This window comes from Engraulis encrasicolus, unplaced genomic scaffold (assembly GCF_034702125.1).
Source record: "Engraulis encrasicolus isolate BLACKSEA-1 unplaced genomic scaffold, IST_EnEncr_1.0 scaffold_110_np1212, whole genome shotgun sequence".
NCBI classification, from domain to species: Eukaryota; Metazoa; Chordata; class Actinopteri; order Clupeiformes; family Engraulidae; genus Engraulis; species Engraulis encrasicolus.
In genome coordinates, this window is record NW_026944581.1 from 151,021 (window position 1) to 170,919 (window position 19,899).

The 19,899-nt window shown below is 40.8% G+C and overlaps 1 protein-coding gene across 1 annotated transcript in view; it reads left to right on the top strand.

Annotated features, from left to right (window-relative positions):
- The first annotated feature begins 5,637 nt into the window (after nucleotides 1–5,637).
- The window catches only part of LOC134442052 (ankyrin repeat domain-containing protein 16-like), a 16,720-nt gene continuing 2,458 nt past the window's right edge, over nucleotides 5,638–19,899 (top strand). The window contains exons 1-5 of the mRNA XM_063192390.1: nucleotides 5,638–6,114; nucleotides 12,848–13,068; nucleotides 13,802–13,844; nucleotides 15,525–15,633; nucleotides 16,016–16,177. Of these exons, the coding sequence (XP_063048460.1) occupies nucleotides 5,768–6,114; nucleotides 12,848–13,068; nucleotides 13,802–13,844; nucleotides 15,525–15,633; nucleotides 16,016–16,177 (882 nt within the window). The 5' untranslated portion in view covers nucleotides 5,638–5,767. The remainder of the gene's footprint in view (nucleotides 6,115–12,847; nucleotides 13,069–13,801; nucleotides 13,845–15,524; nucleotides 15,634–16,015; nucleotides 16,178–19,899) is intronic.

The window sequence follows — 19,899 nt, forward strand, 5'->3', positions numbered from 1 at the left end:
ATTTATTTCACCCCCCTAGTTTTGTGTCTTAAGTTGTGTTGTTGTGTGAGCACACCAAGCAACATTCCTAACAACTTTTATACTGTTGATATGGCTAAATAAACTTGAACTTGAACTTGAACTATAATATTAGGCCTATATAAATATTTTAATATCAGTATATTATAAGGCTGTACAATATTTTACTAGTGCAAATAGCAAAATCATGCCCATGCAGTGCCATGCATGGAGAGTAGAAAAAGAAGTTCCCGCCAGAGCTGTAGAGAAAAGAGTTGGATCATCCTTTGATCTTTGCCGACGAGTGGTCACGTGGTTTGCGTAGTCTACGCCCACCGTAGAAGGGTCCTATACACCGGGAGCTGTCAATATATTTCATTGAGCGAGAGCGTCCTTTTACGGTAATTATATCAGATTATACCCCCCCAAAAAAACGAGTTCGGTTTGTTTTTTGTAGGCCATTTTAGGGCCTTCCTTGTCATGTAAAAATATTGAAGTGTCAATACCGTAATACTGTAATATCATTGCAGTTACACTTTTGGAGGGAAACGTCATCTTAGCTAGGAAGCTCCATTACTTACCACTGAGATGCTAATTGTCCGTAGCCCTTGATAATGTCTATTTGTTTTGGATTCAGCAGATTTACAGTAGGATATTTTAATGGATAAAATACTTCCAATACATAAAAAATAAACACACACACACACATATATATATATATAAACACAGCATGTCCCAGTTGTAGGCCTACAGTAATATAACATTACTGTTAATTTCGGCCTTTATGATGCTGGTCATCATCAGACCTGTCAAACTACTCAATGCAGGATGCAAATGAACATGAACATGATGCAATGAACATGAAGTAAATAACCCACAGCTGTACAACCTGTGCTTGAATGGTTCAATCTTTTATTTGAAAGAAAAATTACTCCAAATAATAATAATTATATTGGTATAGAAACATAAACAACCCAAACAAAATAACTATGAAATTGAATAATGAAATCAATAATGCATGAGGAATTGGAATTCACTGGAACTGGAACATGCTGGAACTTCCAATGCATTGAAAGCATCAACCTATGACCAGAGTGGAGCAGACAGGAGAAAAAAAAGAGAGAGAGATTTATTTAAATACATGGCATGGGTGTTGGTGCTGAAAGGGATTGATTTGAATATTTCAGAAAAGACTGATCTGCTGGGATATTCACACATAACCATCTCTGGGGTTAACAAAGAATGGTAAGGGGGAAAAAGGGTGAGCAGAGATTCTGTGGGCAAAAAATGTCTTGTTGATGGCAGAGGTCAGAGGAGAATAGCCAGACTGGTTGGAGCTGATACAAAGGCAACATTAAGTCAAATAACCACTCAGTACAACAAAGGTATGCATAAGAGAATCCCTGATTACACAGCACATCAAATCTTGAGGCAAATGGGTTACAGCAGCAGAAAAGCACATTTGCTGCCACTCCTGTCAGCTAAGAACAGGAAAATAAGGCAACAATTTGGACTGGCTCACCATACACGACACTAAAAGCTCGGAAAAATGTTGCCTGGTCTGATGAGTTTTGATATCTACATCTACACTCAGGTGGAATTGACAGAATTTGTCGACAACAACATGAAAAGATGGATCAACCCTGTATTACATCAACGTTTCATGCAGGAGATAGAATGGCATAGGGATATTTTCTCTTACCTTGTTATTACAGAGAGAGAGGAAAACACTGAGGGACAGGTAGGGATGAGTGGGACAGACAGGAAGGAACAAAGAGAGAGAGATGCAGAGGAGAGCCGAGAGAGGGACATAATGAGAGATGAAAAGGAGGGAGAAAGTCAGGGAGGATGTGATGAAGAGGAGAGTTTAGAGAGGGACCTATTGGAGGAACAGAGGCAGGAAGGCTGCGATGATCACTCCAGCACAGGCAGCAGAGATGAGACCTCCGAGAGGGAAATGCTGAGGGACGATGGCGCAGGCGCAGCCAGTGTAGAGAGGGATCTGCTGAGGGAACTGGAAAAGGAGAGAGAAATGAGGCTGGGGGCAGAGAGAGCACTGAGGCTGCAAAAGAAAAAAAATTAAGGCTGAGGAAAAAATTTGAGCAAATTCAACAGAAAATGAAACACATCTTTAATCAGGACCAAATTAATGCACTGACTTCCAAGAGACCAAAATGGAGCAACGCCACTATTAAAAAGGCCATTAAAATTAGATTCTCTGCAGGCACAACAGCCTACAACCTGCTCAGATCTATGAGCATACCTCTGCCTGCTGTAAGCACGCTGCAGAGGAGGATGCAACATGTGAAAATGGAGCCAGGAGTGCTGCAGGAGGTGTTCAGCATGCTGGAGCTGAAGGCTGCTGCCATGGATGATCTAGAGCGGAACTGTGTGCTGACACTGGACGAGATGGCCATCACTCCAGGTGTAGAGCTGCACATGGGGACAGGGCAGCTCTATGGCAATGTGACCCTGCCTGGCCACAGAGGAAGGGCAACTCATGCCTGCGTTTTCATGCTGGCTGGTGTGACAACACGGTGGAAGCAGGTGGTGGCGTACCACTACAGCGGCAACTCCACAAACGGTGCAGTGTACCAGCCCATTGTCACTGCTTTGGTGGAGGCAGCAGCATCGGTGGGACTCCATGTTGTACAGCTCCAGCCCTTTTTATTAGAATACCATGAAAAAGTTGATTTATTTCCATAATTCCATCAATAATGTTAAACTGTCATGGATTGTAGATTCATGGCCCAGTTTTTTAACTATTCCAATCATTATTTTTTTTCTTTTTATATACGTTGGCCTTCCAGCTAAAAAAACCCATGAATTGGGGAATTCGCATTATTAGAATATTGTTATAAAATCACATTTTTCTTCATCAAAATTCGGGTCACATTAAATCAGTTGAAATTTGGTACTTTCTACATAACACGCAATGGTCAATACTTGGTTAGGACATTCTCTGTCTTCATAATGGCCATGATGCGTTTAACATTGAAGTCAATGGCAAAAACAGTGCATGGGAGTTATGGAAGCCCAGATATCCTTGATGCTTTGCTGTCAGCTGTTCTTGTTTGTTGACCTGGTACCCCACACTTCACTCTTCAATATACCCTGTAGATTTCCATGCCACGTTTTGGCGCTAACTCACCAGTTTAATTCTAAATAACCAGAAATGAAACCCCATTGAAAATGAATGGGGTTTAATTTCTGTTGAGTTAGAATTAAACTGGTGAGTTAACACCAAAACGTGGCATGGAAATCTTCGGGTATATTGAAGAGGGAAGTGTGGGGCACCAGGTCAACAAACAAGAACAGCTGACAGCAAAGCATCAAGGATATCTGGGCTTCCATAACTCCCATGCACTGTTTTTGCCATTGACTTCAATGTTAAACGCATCATGGCCATTATGAAGACAGAGAATGTCCTAACCAAGTATTGACCATTGCATGTTATGTAGAAAGTACCAAATTTCAACTGATTTAATGTGACCCGAATTTTGATGAAGAAAAATGTGATTTTATAACAATATTCTAATAATGCGAATTCCCCAATTCATGGGTTTTTTGAGCTGGAAGGCCAACGTATATAAAAAGAAAAAAAATAATGATTGGAATAGTTAAAAAACTGGGCCATGAATCTACAATCCATGACAGTTTAACATTATTGATGGAATTATGGAAATAAATCAACTTTTTCATGGTATTCTAATAAAAAGGCCTGGAGCTGTATGCGTCACCAGTGACATGGGAAGTCCCAACAGGGCAATGTGGAAACAGTTTGGAGTCACCTATGACAAACCATGGGTTCCACATCCGGTACACCCAGAGGAACGATTGTTCTTCATGCCGGATGTGCCCCACCTGGTTAAAAACCTGAAGAGTGCCCTTGTCCGTGGCCAAACTGTCATAATTCCACAGGATGTGGTGCAAAAAGAGCAGCTCCCATCGTCTGCGGTCTCCCTTCGCAGGACCTGGAGCCAAACCATTTCGAAAAAATGAAGGTGAGTTCAGCCATGCACGTGTTCAGCCAGTCCACATGTGCCGCAGTGAAATACCTGGTGAAGGAGGAGCAGCGTCCCGTTGAGTACCTTACAACAGCATGGTTCCTCAAAACGATTGACAGGAGGATGCCATCCACCTATTCCGCAACATCAAAATGGGGGAAAAAGGAAACTGGAAACCAGTCCAGACCGGACTGATAATGTCAACAAGAAGCATCCTCCAGGTGCAGGATTGCTCCAGCAGGTTTTCAGTTTGCTGGTGGGTGGGAGACCAACAGAAAGCTTTAAAACAGAAAGGCAAGCATTAATCATAAACTGTTCAATGACTGAAATATTAACACTGCAATGTTGAAAACGTTGACGAATAGGCTACCAGGTTATGATTTTACTGATTGTAGTTAATACACAAGTACACAAAAAATAATTCTTGCAGTTCGTTGGTAATGCCACACACTAATATCTGACCGAAAATAATATGAACCACACTCTAATCAGGTGCTGTTCATACATACCCGGGTATTTAAATATATTAAGACCTTCCCCTTCGGTTGTGCCTTTCGTTCACAAACGAAGGTTTTCCTTCTATAAATGAAGCTCCAAAAAAACTCTCTTTAAAATATCCGGTTAGCGTTTGTATATAAACGCAGACTTTCACTTACGGCGCACAGGTTAGAGTAATGTAAGCTTAATGTCAGCATAACAAATGAGCAGGTAACATCACCATTGTATACTAGCTATTACCCAAAAACAACAAATTACATCCTCGGAGACTGTACTTGTGATAGCCTGTGTCGACGACACACGACACAGTAGACACTCAATGGCACAAAAATCCCAAATTCTACTTAAGTAATACCTGAAGCCATGAACATCAGCATTTGAATGCCTCGTAGTCCATTACTGGATCTAATTAGTTAGCACAAAAGATCTCCGTGCATCAACTAACTTTGTTGATTAGCCTTCAGCTAGCTTAGAAACATTAGCTATAAATGACCGATAAGCAAATAGCTCTGAAATCAAACATAACGACTGTATGGATATTGACAGAAGACAACAGGACGGTATCTTATAAAATATGCGACATATGTGACATGTCATCGTTTAAAATATAGATTGAAAGGTAGCATTGATTTTTTGCGAACACGTCAAAATCCAAAGTTGAACCACGCCGTGCTGAAAACGCTACCACACAATTAACGGGTTTTCACATTACCATTGAGATTTTATATTACCCAAACTGGAAAAATTACATCCTCAGAGACTGTACTTGTGATAGCTTACGCTGACACAGACAGACAACTTTGATTAATCTCCCTATTATATCAACTTACCTGGGAAGTGGTCGACACGCCAACGACACTCAATGGCGTCCCCGTTGCTGCACAGGACCCTTTGAGCAAAATGAGGTAACGGCGAAACCCCGGATGTAGAGCAGCCATGCTCGTCCGCGGCCGTCAACGGCTTCAGGACAACTCTTTCTCTACAGCTCTGGTTCTTGCTAGCATGGTGTGTGTCGTCACATTGAGCCGTCCAATGAGAGAGCATGATTCTCACAAACCTGCCTGTGTCATCTGCTTGCGACTGCACAGGAGAAGCGCGACTGTAAATAAATCAATTTAGGTCGTATTTATGTTACATTTTATAGACCTCGCCTTCGATTTTTAATTTTTGGACGTGTTTGTGGCATAATGCACATACCACACGTGGCTGCAGCAAAAAGCAGGGATTGTATAAAGTGACTGACAGCTAATACTTGGATCTACTCTATGCAAGTTATGGGTGAGGAGAATATTTCTAAGCACCTCATAAAGCTGGTTCAAGACGGACAGTTGAACACGCTTCAAAAAGAAATCAACAATGACGACGACATCAAAGAGTTGGTGGTCAGAGGACATTTCGGTAGGTCTGGAGATACGGTCTTGCATTATGCGGGTAGACACGGACATTTGGATATTATTAAGTATTTAGTTGAAGAAATAGGCATGGACATTGAGCTGTACAACGGTGATTATAAGAGGCCACTTCACGAAGCCGCTTCAATGAGCCACGCATCCTGTGTCAGCTACCTGCTAACGAGAGGAGCAAAAGTGGATAGCTTGAAAAAGGCAGATTGGTAAGTTTCTATTGATTCCCACTCGATGACAGCGACGACTGTTCTTCGAATAAAACCCAGACACTCAATGTTCAATGTTTGGACTACAATGGTTTGTCATTTTCAATGGAGCTTCATATCTGCGAGTTAGTACGGAAGCTCTGAGCTGCCACGGTTGAATATATATTTTGCTCAGTATCATGTAATAACGTGAAAAGTTTCACGTTATAACGTGATATTTATCATGTTATAACGTGAAAGTATCACATTATAATGTGAAATTATCACGTTATTTCGTGATATGAAGTTATCACGTTATTCTGAGATAAGGAACTATCACGTTATTCTGAGATAAGAAATTATCACGTTATTCTGAGATATGCAACTATCACGTTATTCTGAGATAAGAAATTATCACGTTATTTTGAGATATGCAACATTTGGCCATTCAGCACTTCAACACTTCCCGGTTCAGTCAAGGAACATGGCTCGTCTACAGGACTTAATTCAGTTCTATTTCAAGCTTGGTCTAAGGCATGGTGAAATTCTACAGTTGTTGAGCACTGTGGATGGTATTGTTGTCAGTATGCGCACTCTCCGAAGGATTTTGAAAAGCATGGGGTTGTACCGAAGAAAGAATGAATCTGACCCACTTGACGTTGCATCATTTCTCATTGATCAACTGCGTGGACACGGGAGGCTACATGGATACAAGTTCCACCATCTCAACTGCATCCAAGCTGGATATGTTGTCACCCAAAGTACGGTGAGACATTTGTTAAAGTTCCTCGACCCCAGTGGTGTTGAAAGAAGACGAAGAAATCGCTTGATGCGTGTGTACATGAACCCTGGCCCTAATTATCTATGGCACGTTGATTCTTATGATAAATTGAAGCCGTATGGTGTGTGCATAAATGGAGCTATTGATGGCTTTTCCAGACTCATTGTGTGGCTTCATGCCTATTCAACAAACAGCAATCCCAAAATCATTGCTGGTTATTTCATGAGGGAAGTTGAGAGGAGGATGGGGACGCCGTCCAGAATTCGCGCAGATCTGGGAACAGAAAATGTAACAATGGCCGAGATGCAGAGGTTCCTACGGTGGAGTACCAACCGCAGCATCGTCAGAAACTGCTATATCGCTGGGTCCAGTAATCACAATCAGCGTATTGAAAGCTGGTGGGCTTTTTTAAGAAGTCACCATGCCCAGTACTGGATGAATCGTTTTCAGGAACTTAAGGATAAAGACTGTTTCACTGGAGACTTCTTGGACAAGCAGCTTATCTTGTTTACTTGCCTATCCATCATCCAGGTGTGTTTGGCTTAGGCCTATTTTATGTTCAACTTCTCTTAAAGGCCTATAATAATAATAATAATAATAATACTAATACTACTACTACTACTACTACTACTACTACTAATAATAATAATAATAATAATAAAATTTGTCATATTGCTACCATTATTCCCTATTAGGCCTATGAATCAAGCCTATAACACAGGCCTATCAATTACAAGGCCTGCATGGGCTTTAGAAAGAGAAAAGATCAAATATATTTAAACTACACATTTATTTAACCAGTAATGATTTTGGGATTGTGCCGTGTTGAATAGAAAAGTCATGAGTTTTCAAAATGCTGTCAATATTACACTGCAAGTAACAATTTCCATATTGTTTTTCCAATAGGAGGAACTGCAGCAAGTTGCACAGTTGTGGAATACCCATGTCGTCCGAAAGAGCAGGAATGCAGTAGCTCCAAGTGGACGTCCGATCCTCATGTACACCCTGCCTCATCTATTTGGAGGACAAGATTACTTGAAACAGGTCCCTCAGGAAGCAGTGGAGGCTTGCAAAGAGGAGTGCCAACAGAGAGGACCATGTCCTTGTGATGAAACAGTGTTTGACATATGTTGCCTTGTAATGGCAGAGAACTTCTTACACTCACCTACCACAGCTGATGAAGCTATAGAGCTGTATCTTTTCCTGAGAGCATGCATTCTTAAAGACTTGGGCATACAGTAATCCCATGATAGCTGTATCTTAAGTGCTAAGGATAATGAATGGTGGACGTCTAAAGCACAATGACCATGTTTTTGTTTTGCTCTAATTGATCATTTTTTCATGAATTCCTGCCCTAAATCCACAGTTAAAATACCCGACATGTCTCGTAATATTCTGGTGCATACAATGTAGTGGGCATGCAGTGCTGTCACCTGAATACCTTAATAAATAAGTGTTGTTAAGACAGATAAATACTGTACAGTAAAATGTAATAGGGTGTTGTTTAACATGGTGGTGTTAGAATCAAGGAGTGGTTATGTTTCTCAACACAAGGGGGCACACAACAACCTTAGGTTTATTATTGTGCTTGTTTCCTTCAACCTCTTCGCTTCTGTTTTCATAAAAGTTAAATAGACGAACCGGTGTTGTGTTTCTCAGCACAATATTAGGGTCTATCTGCAATCAATTAAAAATTGGGAAATACAAGTGTGTACAAGTCAGTTAAATTTCATTTTGTAGTAACATAACAGTACCATGAGAACCTAGTTCTCAAACCATATAATGCCACAATGCTCTCCATCTGAGCTCAGAATGCATACACATTACATACAAGTTGTCACGATAGGACTAAAGCACTTTATTATTGACACAACAGGACTAAAGCACATTGTGCTCTCTGGGAATCTATCAACTGCTAAGAATTCAATTTATCTCTTGAGCTGACTGGACTTCAAAACTCATGAACACATGAAAAAAGGCCTGATTTGTTTTAATTTGACAGATCATAAAATGCTGTGGTTTTTTCCATTTGGGAAGAACATGTCTTTGGCATCCTGCAGTATGTCCGCCTTCTTTGATTCTTTGGGTACATCAAGGGTCCCTTTCCCCCCTCCTTTGCTTTTTCTGACTTATTTGCCGTCGGGAATCCATCCCAACTCCACTTTTCTTGTCTTCTTTTCTGCAGATTTGTTATGTGGTGCATTATGTATTTTCTGTCTTCCGGTGGACATCTCCTGGTTGTTGTTCTCATCATCACTCACAGCAATGCCCATTTTTTCTTCAGTTTTTCCAGCATTGAATGTTTTGCAGATTCCTTTGTTTTGGCAGTGGCACTGTGTTGCAAACAGATCCTGTCTCCATAAGTTGGGATGTAGTCAGCCAGAGTGTTGTCATCCATATAACCAAGGACTGTAGCATCAATCTGTGAAGACATAATAATAATTACAACTCATATACAAGGCTATATAACTTACTGTATGTACACACACAGGAATCAAAGAGGGGGCGTAGTATGATACCATTATTTTTATGAACTGAGACTAAGTGCTTATAAGTACACAATGCATACAGTAATGAAATTAACTATAATTCTTTGGGAAATGAAATACATTCTAATTCAATAATTTTATCTGAAATGATGACTGCACACTTCAATTGTTGCTCAGTGTGTTTTAAAATACACCTTTTGCAAGAATTAATAGGATTAATGCAACTGAAGACTTGATTTCTTCTGTGTGGGTAGCCTACTTTTTTCGTTTGGTATAATTACAGACAATGCAAATAACTGATTTTTATGACATTCAGACATTTTTGGAAGGAATATAATCGAAATAGTCCCACCGCCTGGGTTATTGTTTTGTGTCGTGCATGTGAATGAGCTTTATTGAAGTTGCATGAGTGTGAAGACTCTGAAGAAGACGCAGGTGCGTCGAAACTTCAGTCACTTTGTGCACCAAAAAATTAAAAACCTCTGAAAGTATGCTGTGTGCTCTGGCCATCCCTGAGTCTAGTCAATGAGAAGTAGCCCCGTCTGTCTTCATTATAGCCTATTGTAGTTTGGTCTTTTTGTAGCCTGTATCCCTTCATGAAACTGTAACGTGCTTCACATAGAGTAGTGCAGCGATTTCAGCACCATGGACAGAGGGCGTCAGTCCATGTAGGTGGCGGACATGAAGGTCTCTCCACGGGCATGTCGTTTTCAGGAAAAATATTTAAATAGCCGCCATTTCTAAGTAGCCTTAATGGTCTAATATGAGACTGATTTAGACTGATATATTTTTCATTTTGTTCTAATCTTGTGGAGGGCAAGAGTCACGAATATGCATTTTTTTCAAAGAGCCAACTTCCGAAGCCCACTTAGCAAGAAGGGGGGTTAACATTGCCCTCATCACCTAGACAAACTGCACCCAGAACAGTTTGATATTCTAGATAGGCTAAACGACCTGCTGATCCATCTTTTTTCATACGCCATGCACAAACACAGTAATAGACCATTTTCAATAGCCCAAATACAATATAACTCTCCACTTTTCCCAGCCTCTCTAGCCTACAACCAAAACTGGTTGGACTCCCTCTATAGCCTATAGGCCTACATCATAGAACGCTCTACCAGCGAGAAGCCCAATATTTCAGAAGTAGCTTTCAACTGATACATTTTCATAAAAATATTGCAGTTTGGCTTTGTTATTGACTGTGAATTTCACATAGCCTACGTATGCTTCAAAATACCTCTTCTGACAACATCCAGCAGGCCTATAAATTTAGTTATACATTTAACCTAAACGTTATCCTTTAAGTTTTGCCTGTTGTCTTGTTGCAAGGCCTAGGTCTTTTTAAACGACATACTATTTAAGATGATAACTCATTTGGTAATCCTCATATTTCAGACTTTAGGCCTACTAGGCCTACAAAATAGAGTTGCCTAATGTGAATTAAACACCTGTGGACGTTCCAAATATCTCTTTGGTCAAAGATTTTGGTCAGAGATTCAGAATCAGAGTTTACAAGCATGATACAGCCCGAGATAGCACTATCAGAGCTCTGAGCACTATGAACCTAGCGTCATCTGGTGGTCGATTGATGGCGTGGCAGACACAAGCTATTATCAGAGATTCGATAGGAGTATCTTATCCAGTCTCTCTATTATTTTACCCTGCCAGTTAGGACCAAGACGTTTCATGTTCCATATTGCATTCTGCATTGAAGAACAGATGGTTAGCCTATTCGTGTAGCAGTTTTAGTGACCAAAACACTATATTTAAAGGCACTAGTAAATACTGCAGAATTAGCCTACAGTGATGCCAAAACATTGCTGAAACAACGTAGGGTCCCCCAATCCATGCTTACGCTTGCAATAGGCTATCGGTACTGAAGTTCATGTGTATGGGCTCTGATGACTATGTGTCCGAGGTGTTGGCCCATTTTGGGGCTCATAAGAGAGCGTTTACCGGAGCGATGTTACCGGGGAAAGTGCCAAGTCTTCGAACTTGGAAGCATGCGCTCCCCTTTACTGGAGGAGCTAGCTAGCACCCATTTCAGATGAGCTTACCCTTGCGGTAGTGCATGCCTCTATTGTATTTTAACCGCGATCAAACTCGAAAAACACATCGTCAAATATATGATATAAGGTCACATATTTGCGTATTTTTGGCAGGGCTGCGCATTGCCAGCAATGTCCAATTGCTCGCTGTACACTAGATGTCCTGCCATAGCCCTACTGAGGGAAGCTACAATTTGAGGACGTTTCTAAACACAGTAAAATACACTTACATGATCTTGATCCATTCGAAGCAGACAGTCCTCTGGAACACGCCGACCTCGAAGAAATCCCCAGAGAATCCATGGTTTCAGCCATTCTCAAGTAAAGGCTGGATTGAAGATGACAGGGAAGCGCGCCGGCTGGCTTGGCTGTGTGTCAAAGCACAGCCATATTTGATGTTTTCACGTTATAACGTGGTAAATGCTCATCACAAAATAACGTAATAATTTCATAATACGAAATAACGTGATAATGTTTTATTATGAAATAACGTGATAGATCAATATCTCAGAATAACGTGATAATGTTGTATAACGAAATGATAATTTCACATTATAACGTGTAAATACCATATCATGAAATAACATTATAATTTCCTATCACAAAATAACGTGATAAATACCACGTTATAACGTAATAGATACCACGTTATAACGTAAAACATTTCACGTTATTACATGTTAGTGCGTCAAACTATATTTGCATGCTTGGCAGCAATACGTCGCCGTAAGTTAGAATGTCCATAGCCTACCATAGACATCATACTATGATGTCTGGTCCACACCACCAAAGCAGCAAAACGTGGCATGTTAATATGAAAACGGGGGCCTATATTGAAAAGTGAAGTGTGGGTCACCAGATTAAACAAACAAAAACAGCTGGCAGAAAAGCATAAGGATATCTGGGCTTCCATAACTCCCATGCAATTCATGTTTTTTGGAGCTGGAAGGCCAAAATATGTATTTACCGTATGAGGGGAATAGTTCGAAATGTGGCAATGCCTCTACAATCCATGAAAGTTATAATATTGATGGAACTATGGAAATAAATAAACTTTTTCATGATATTCTAATGATATTCTAAGTTCTGCTCCATGAAAGTTATAATATTGATGGAACTATTGAAATAAATAAACTTTTTCATGATATTCTAATGATATTCTAAGTTCTGCTCGTCTGTGCATCCATGCGTATAATCATACATGTGTGTGTGTGTGTGTGTGTGTGTGTGTGTGTGTGTGTGTGTGTGTGTGTGTGTGTGTGTTTGAGTCAATAATGCACATACATTCAGTGATGACATAGCTTCTAAACGGGTCAATTTAAATACATGTTATTGTTGTTTTCTAATGCTGACCCTACACACTAAAGGACCCCCGTGATAAATGCATGTGTTTTTGTTGTTTTCCAATCCTGACCCTACACACTATACTATAGGACCCCCCTGATGATGGCCTGCACCAGGCGTAGTCTTGAGGTGATGGAGCTGCTGCTGGGGGCTGGAGCGAGCGCCTCCCTGAAGAACAAGGACGGCTGGACGGCCTTCCACATCGCCTGTCGAGAGGGAGACCCAGCGGTGATACAGCACCTCCTTCTGGTCGATAGTGAGATCTGGAGGACGGAGAGCAAGACCAAGCGTACGCCTCTGCACACAGCAGGTTACCCATACAGCAGACACCGGCCACACACACACACACACACACAGTATGCCAGTCCAGGGACTGCCTTTTAGCTACTGTATATAATCTGTTGCAAATCTTTTAAAAGTGTTTTGTACTAATGAACTTTGCACATGTTCCCTGTTGCAATAAACCAAATACTTGTAAACTAATTCAAGTTACCTGCACTGAAACATACTGTATAAGCCCGCAATCAAACACACACATAACTGACTTCCTGTTAAGCAAACATTTACAAAACACACTCTCACAGACATACACTAGCACACACGCATATGCACATACCGTACACATAAAAACCTCGAACAACTCCTACTTGGGATTGGAGTCATTTGTTCTGACCCAGAATCACTCCCACTATTGACATTCTAATTCAGCGTTTAAATGGCAAATATGGGTGGCTGCCCTGCTTTTCCTTTTTTTTGGAGACGTATACTGCCCTACAAAGGCAAAGTGCAGTAACTACGCCAACATTGAAACTGAGAAAAAGGCCTTCAAAGTATTGGTATTAGGTTGGATATTGTAGTTACTGCAAATTTGACATAGCAATATCTCTAAAACGGGACACATTTGGACCATAAGGCTTTGTCACAAGATAAAGGAGGTGTAATGAAGACTATTTTCAGTAATATGCAGTTACTGCACTTTGCCTTTATAGGACAGTGTTATTAGACTCGTTCATGCTGCAACATATTCCTCTCTCCCTCCTCAGCCATGCATGGATATGAAGAAGTGGTCCGGATTCTTCTAGAGAGGTTGGCTTCATTTTAGTTATGTGTGAATGAATATAGATTAGCGATCATTGTATTCAGGTAGCCCAGGCATATTCAAAAGGCTGCTTTGGGGCCAGATGCGGCCCTTGGACAGCAAGGCTCTGGCCTCCCACGAGGTCAGAAGAAAATGAAAACATATGCTATCTGTGGGCGTGCATAATTAGCGATCACTAACACTTCAGGTTGCAGATATCTCTCCTATGCATTCGGGTGGGATACGCATGAACCTACAAAAGTGTTATTTTTCCTTTAAAAAAACAAATGTCAATGAAAGCAGATGCGGTACATTATGTTTCATATTAGTCTTAGATGAGAAGGAACATTTTTGTTAAGATTTATGTAAAGGTTTATATGTCAAATATCCTGCGGTGTGACTGTAACATTAATGAAACCTGGAATATAATATATATATAAATTAACCAACAACATTTTGAATAATGTGTTAAGCATTTGGCATGATTGCATAAATATTAACTTTATATTAAGATATGTGAATGTGAAAGAAACTCAAGACAGTAATATTAACTACAAGTTCAATTTCGTAACACAAATTGCGTCCTGTGGGGTGACATGTATGTCAATGTTTGTGAATGGGCAGCTGCAAGGCCAACTACAAGGGTCTTAAAGACTGGCTCCTAACCAGTTAGTACCTCAGTTATTGGAGAGTGCTGTGGAAGTTTAAGGTGACTCTTAACCTCTTAATATGTCTTCATATTGCAATCTTTCTGTCACGCAATGCTTAGGTTCATTTTATGGTGTCCTGTGGTGTGACTGCTCTTATAGGAGGAAAAAAAAGTTTTTTATAAATGAAAACACATATTAAGATTAAACACAATATCATTATCAAGTTAGCATGAGCTCAGATGTCAGTGTGACTCCATTTTCCTGCGGTGTGACATGCCTATGCAATGTGTTGATGCAGGACACATTTCCCCAAAAATGGCAAAAATAAGGTGAAATTCCACAGACCACTAAGTGCTTTATTTTTTTCTATTTTTTTCCAATTTTTATCCATCATTTTTTTCAGGAATTTGAAAAACTTTTTTTTTTTTTGCGTTACGCCCTTAAATGTCAACCACCCATACACATGAGAGTGAAATCTTATCTAAAATAGTCTCATAATAGACCATCACAAGGTACTAAGAAATAGAGAAGCGAATATCTGTTCTGTCTGGAAAGCTATCCGCTTGTTTCGCCGAGAGCCATAAGTAACAGATTAAGACATTGTCTTTACAGTTTTGGTGATAGTAAGGTTATGGCATAAGCTCTGTGTAAGGGATGAAGGAGTCCACAGGTATAGGCACAAAATCTATTTTTTTATTTCAGGATGAAAGCATTTTAAATCAACCTTAAAATACATTTAGGATTTGCTTTTGTCATATTGCATCTTCTGACCATGGTCATTTGTCTTGTGGATTCTTGAGTTTTTAACCGTTTTATATTTTGATGACTGATAACACGCTTGTTTACAACTGACAGTGGAAAGTGAAAGTTGTTTAACATTTGACCACAATGCACCTGGTGTGTGTGTGTGTGTGTGTGTGTTTGTGTGCGTGTGTGTGTGTGTGTGTGTGTGTGTGTGTGTGTGTGTGTGTGTGTGTGTGTGTGCGTGTGTGTGTGTGTGCGCGTGCGCACGTGTGTGTGTGTTTGTGTTTTTTGCAGGTGTGAGTATGGCCGAGATAGCAAAGATAGCTGTGGTGTGACTCCCTTCATGGATGCACTGAGAAGCGGTCACGTCAACGTCGCCAAATTGCTGTTGGAAAAACACCAGGTAACAAAAAAAATTAAACAAATGAAACTTGACCAACCTCATTTGAACGGCTTGATGGAACCTGCAAAGCTATTTTGTTCTCGTGACGTATTCATTTTAAGGCACTGTATTGTTAGCAACTGGACTTATTATTGGATATGTATAGCAGAAATGGGATAATGTATCGTATAAATGACTATATATGTATATATTATATAAATATATTTTTTGTGTGTGTGTATGTGTGTGCCTGCGTGTGTGCGTGTGTGTGTGTGTGCGTGCGTGCGTGCGTGCCTGCGTGTGTGTGTGTGCGTGTGTGTGTGTGTGTGTGTGTGTGCGTGCCTGCGTGTGTGTGTGTGTGTGTGTGTGTGTGCGCGTGTGCGCGTGTGTGTGTTGTTGACAGGCCTCTCCTGTGGCGGTGGACGTGTTGGGGGTGCCCCCGCTGCACCAGGTGTGTGTGACTGGCCAGGAGGGGGCGTTGCACTACCTGGTGGGGGAGCTGGGGGTGGACGTCAACACCAAGGCCACCAGGATGCAGCTGACCGGCCTGCACTACGCCGCCAAGGTCAATATGCAGCCAACACTGACTAGACGCATGAACGGCGTGACGTTTTCCATGTGCATTACGCCATTTTTTGGGGGGGGAAACATTGGGGGGAAAGCCAATGCAAGTCAATTGGGGGTGTTGGGAAAGAATAAACAAAAGACAAGGACCTGTAGACTAGCGTTGTTCACATGCAACATGCAGAAAACGTGTTGTGTTGTGTTGCCGGCTGTTCAAATAATATAGCCAAACAGCCGTGGCTGAAGCATGGACCGTGTTACTGTTAATTTAGGCTAGCCGATGTAGCATGTAAGTTAATGAGACATTCGCTTTCCTCCACAAAGAGGCTTAACTGCACATTCACGAGCAAAGTACCCAGACGGCCGTTCATGCATTTACCTCACACTCACTCAGGGAAGCCGACAGGGGTGGGACAAAGAAGTCAGTTGTCCTGGGTCCAGGGTGATGGCTGAGGGGGGTGCAGAATTGGGTCCTAAGTACATTGTATGTATTGAGTAGGTGGGCCCTTTCAGATGACTGTCCTGGGCCTGGCCAAACCTATCAGTGGCCTGCACTACGCTCCCAAGGTCAATATACAGTACACACGCATCCAACACTGACTATACACTGACTTATGGAATATATATACACTACCGGTCAAAAGTTTGGGGTCACCACACTTTCCTACCACAATACTTCTTTCTGACAGTTTAGCTTATTCCTTTTTAATTTCAGTTCTGGTATAAAATCAGTGTGTAGAGTTATTGTTCCCTGAAATTAATGCATGCAACAAATAAGCAATTTGATATTGGAAAAAGTAACTGTTGAATGGATATACGATACATAAAATAGACCAAATTGTTTCACCAACGTTTGACTAATCACAGTGTACCTTTACTGATATAGTGTCTAGTCAGGTGTACTAATCAAAGTGACACCTTTGGCATTAATAATAGCCAGTTGCGGTTCTACAAATTCATTCCCGGGATGAGATGAGGTCCAGAATTGCCCAATGAACTCTATGAGCCCCATGCATGCAAAAGTTGATGTCTGCTCCTGTCGATCCATACAATGCCGGATGATATACATATCATTTGAAAGAGGAGAATCTACACTTTCCAACAATGTATGGCACTGGCTTGTACACTAAAACATGACTGAGACAATGGATCGTGCATTCATAAGTAGGTTCATTCTGATGGCTAGAAAATCATGCCGCTACTTTGACTTGAATTTGTGGACGAGGTGGCAACTCAACAAATGTCATACACCTACCATTGGAAAGGGCAGACACTGAGCTTTCCAATAGTTCCATGCATTCTCTGATAAACCAAAGAAATGTCTGTAGAAAAATGGACTAAAACATGTATTTCTATGTAATAAATGGGTGAAAAAGCTTGGTTAGATTTCACTCTTCTGTCCAATTTAACCAATTTTATGGGTAAACAAACATTTTTTCACTTGTGGCTGTTCAGTACTTTCCATTATTCCATTTCAAGCTATTTAAAAGATGTCTGCGACTTGAATTGCAAACAAATAACTGGAAAAATGAAGGTGACCCCAAACTTTTGAACGGTAGTGTATATGTACATGTAATGTTGAACAGTGAAGCGTATAAACTAGGGCTGTAGAGATTCACTCAACTCACTGTTCTTAAACATATTTTGTAAAGGAATTTTTTCACCTTTGCCAACATTATAAAACAAAAGTATAAATAAAGACTAGAATAGTTTATAGGTAGAAGTTAAAAATAATAATAGCGATGATGATTTGAAGCATAAAAGCAGCATCACATCATATCAGTTGTTTGCTTTCTGGACTGACGGGTAAAATAACTTTGAAAATAAATAATGCTTTCTTGCACCACGATACAGTATCATGACTGCGTATCACGATTTCTCGGTTCAATACAATATCGTTACAGCCCTAGTATGAACAATATATAACACATTTACGGAAACACATGAATGAATGTGTATACATTATTAGTATGCTTGCCATGCGGCAAGCATACTATTGTTATTCGACCCGTTTCCGGGTTATTATTAGTATGCTTGCCATGCGGCAAGCATACTATTGTTATTCCCCCGTTTCTTTTTATTATTATTAATTTTCTCCTTCCGTCTACGGAATCCATTCGTTTTGAAGAACCGCTCGAGGTAGAAAATCCGTTCAAAGACCGAAACGTTCGGCTTGGTCAGACGACCAGGTTTTGTATTTTTCACGGGGGTACCTCGAACTCTGTAGCGCCACCATCAGGTCAAAGTTTTAAGTACTTTACATGCTGTAACTTTTGAACCGTTGGTCAGAATTTCATAAACTTGGTATCCCTGGAATCCTTGGGCCAAGACGAATCCAATGCACCCTATGACGTCATTTTCCGCCTGGGAAAGTTTTGCCGCCATTTTGAATTTTGTAAAAATCAATAAAAATGGCACCCCGCCCACAATTTTAGTCCCATCGTCACAATTTTTTTGTGAGGGCATCTTCGGACTAAGATACCTCTACCCTAAAGGTTCTGGAACGATTGAACAAACCGTCTTTAAACAGGAGCCAATCAAAATTGGCGGCGAAGACGCCAAACAGGAAATAAGCTCATATCTCGTTAACGGCTACTTGTATCAAAACCCAACTTTATATACATCATCAGGACTATCTTCAGAGGACACTTAACGATTTTCGTGCAAATACGCCACTAGGGGGCGCTACAATAAGCAAAAATGTGTTTTTGACCATATTAGCCCGTCTTTACCTCAATTTTTCAAACGCTTGGTATCGCTGAAATCCTTGGGTCAAGCCGAATCCAACGCATACTATGATGTCATATTTACAATCATGAATTTCCCGCCATTTTGACATATTCAAAAATCAACAAAAATGAAGCTCCGCCCACAATTTTTGTCTTTTCGTCTTACAACTTTTATCAGACCACCATTGGACTATTCTGCACCTATGTTGAAATTTACAGAGCAATAGCTGAAAGCATCGGCGCACAGTAGCCAATCAAAATTGACAACAAAGGCAAACGTACCGTCAAAACAGGAAGTTAGCTCATATCTCAGCAACGCCTTGACAGATCTTAACGAAATTTCTCACACATGATCTCCAGTACACCCCGAGGGTACCTACCGAATTCAGTGCAATAGGGCCACTGGGGGGCGCTACAGTCAGTGAAAAGGTGTTTTGGTCAATATAGTAGATGCCAAAAAAGAAGTTATCTCATATCTACAGTATATGGTTAACTGTATGTTGTGTATGTATGAAGGGCAGCAAATGCATGAAGGGCAACACATGCATGAAGGGCAAGGCATGCATGAAGGGCAACGAATGCGAGACGGGCAAGCATACTCCAGCATTTTCTGTGAGGAAATGCAATCTAGTTTTTAATTTTCTTCTTCCGTCTACGAACGGTTCGTTTTGAAGAACCGCTCAAGATAGAAAGTCCGTTCAAAGACCGAAACGTTCGGCTTGATAAGACGACCAGGATTTGTATTTTTCACAGAGGTACCTCAAACTCTGTAGCGCCACCAGCAGGTCAAAGTTGCAAGTACATTACATGCTATAACTTTTGAACCGTTGGTCGGAATTTCAAAAACTTGGTATCCCTGGAATCCTTGGGCCAAGCCGAATCCAATGCACCCTATGACGTCATTTTCCGCCTGGAAAGTTTTTCCGCCATTTTGAATTTTGTAAAAATCAATAAAAATGATGCCACGGCCACAATTTTTGACCGATCATCACGA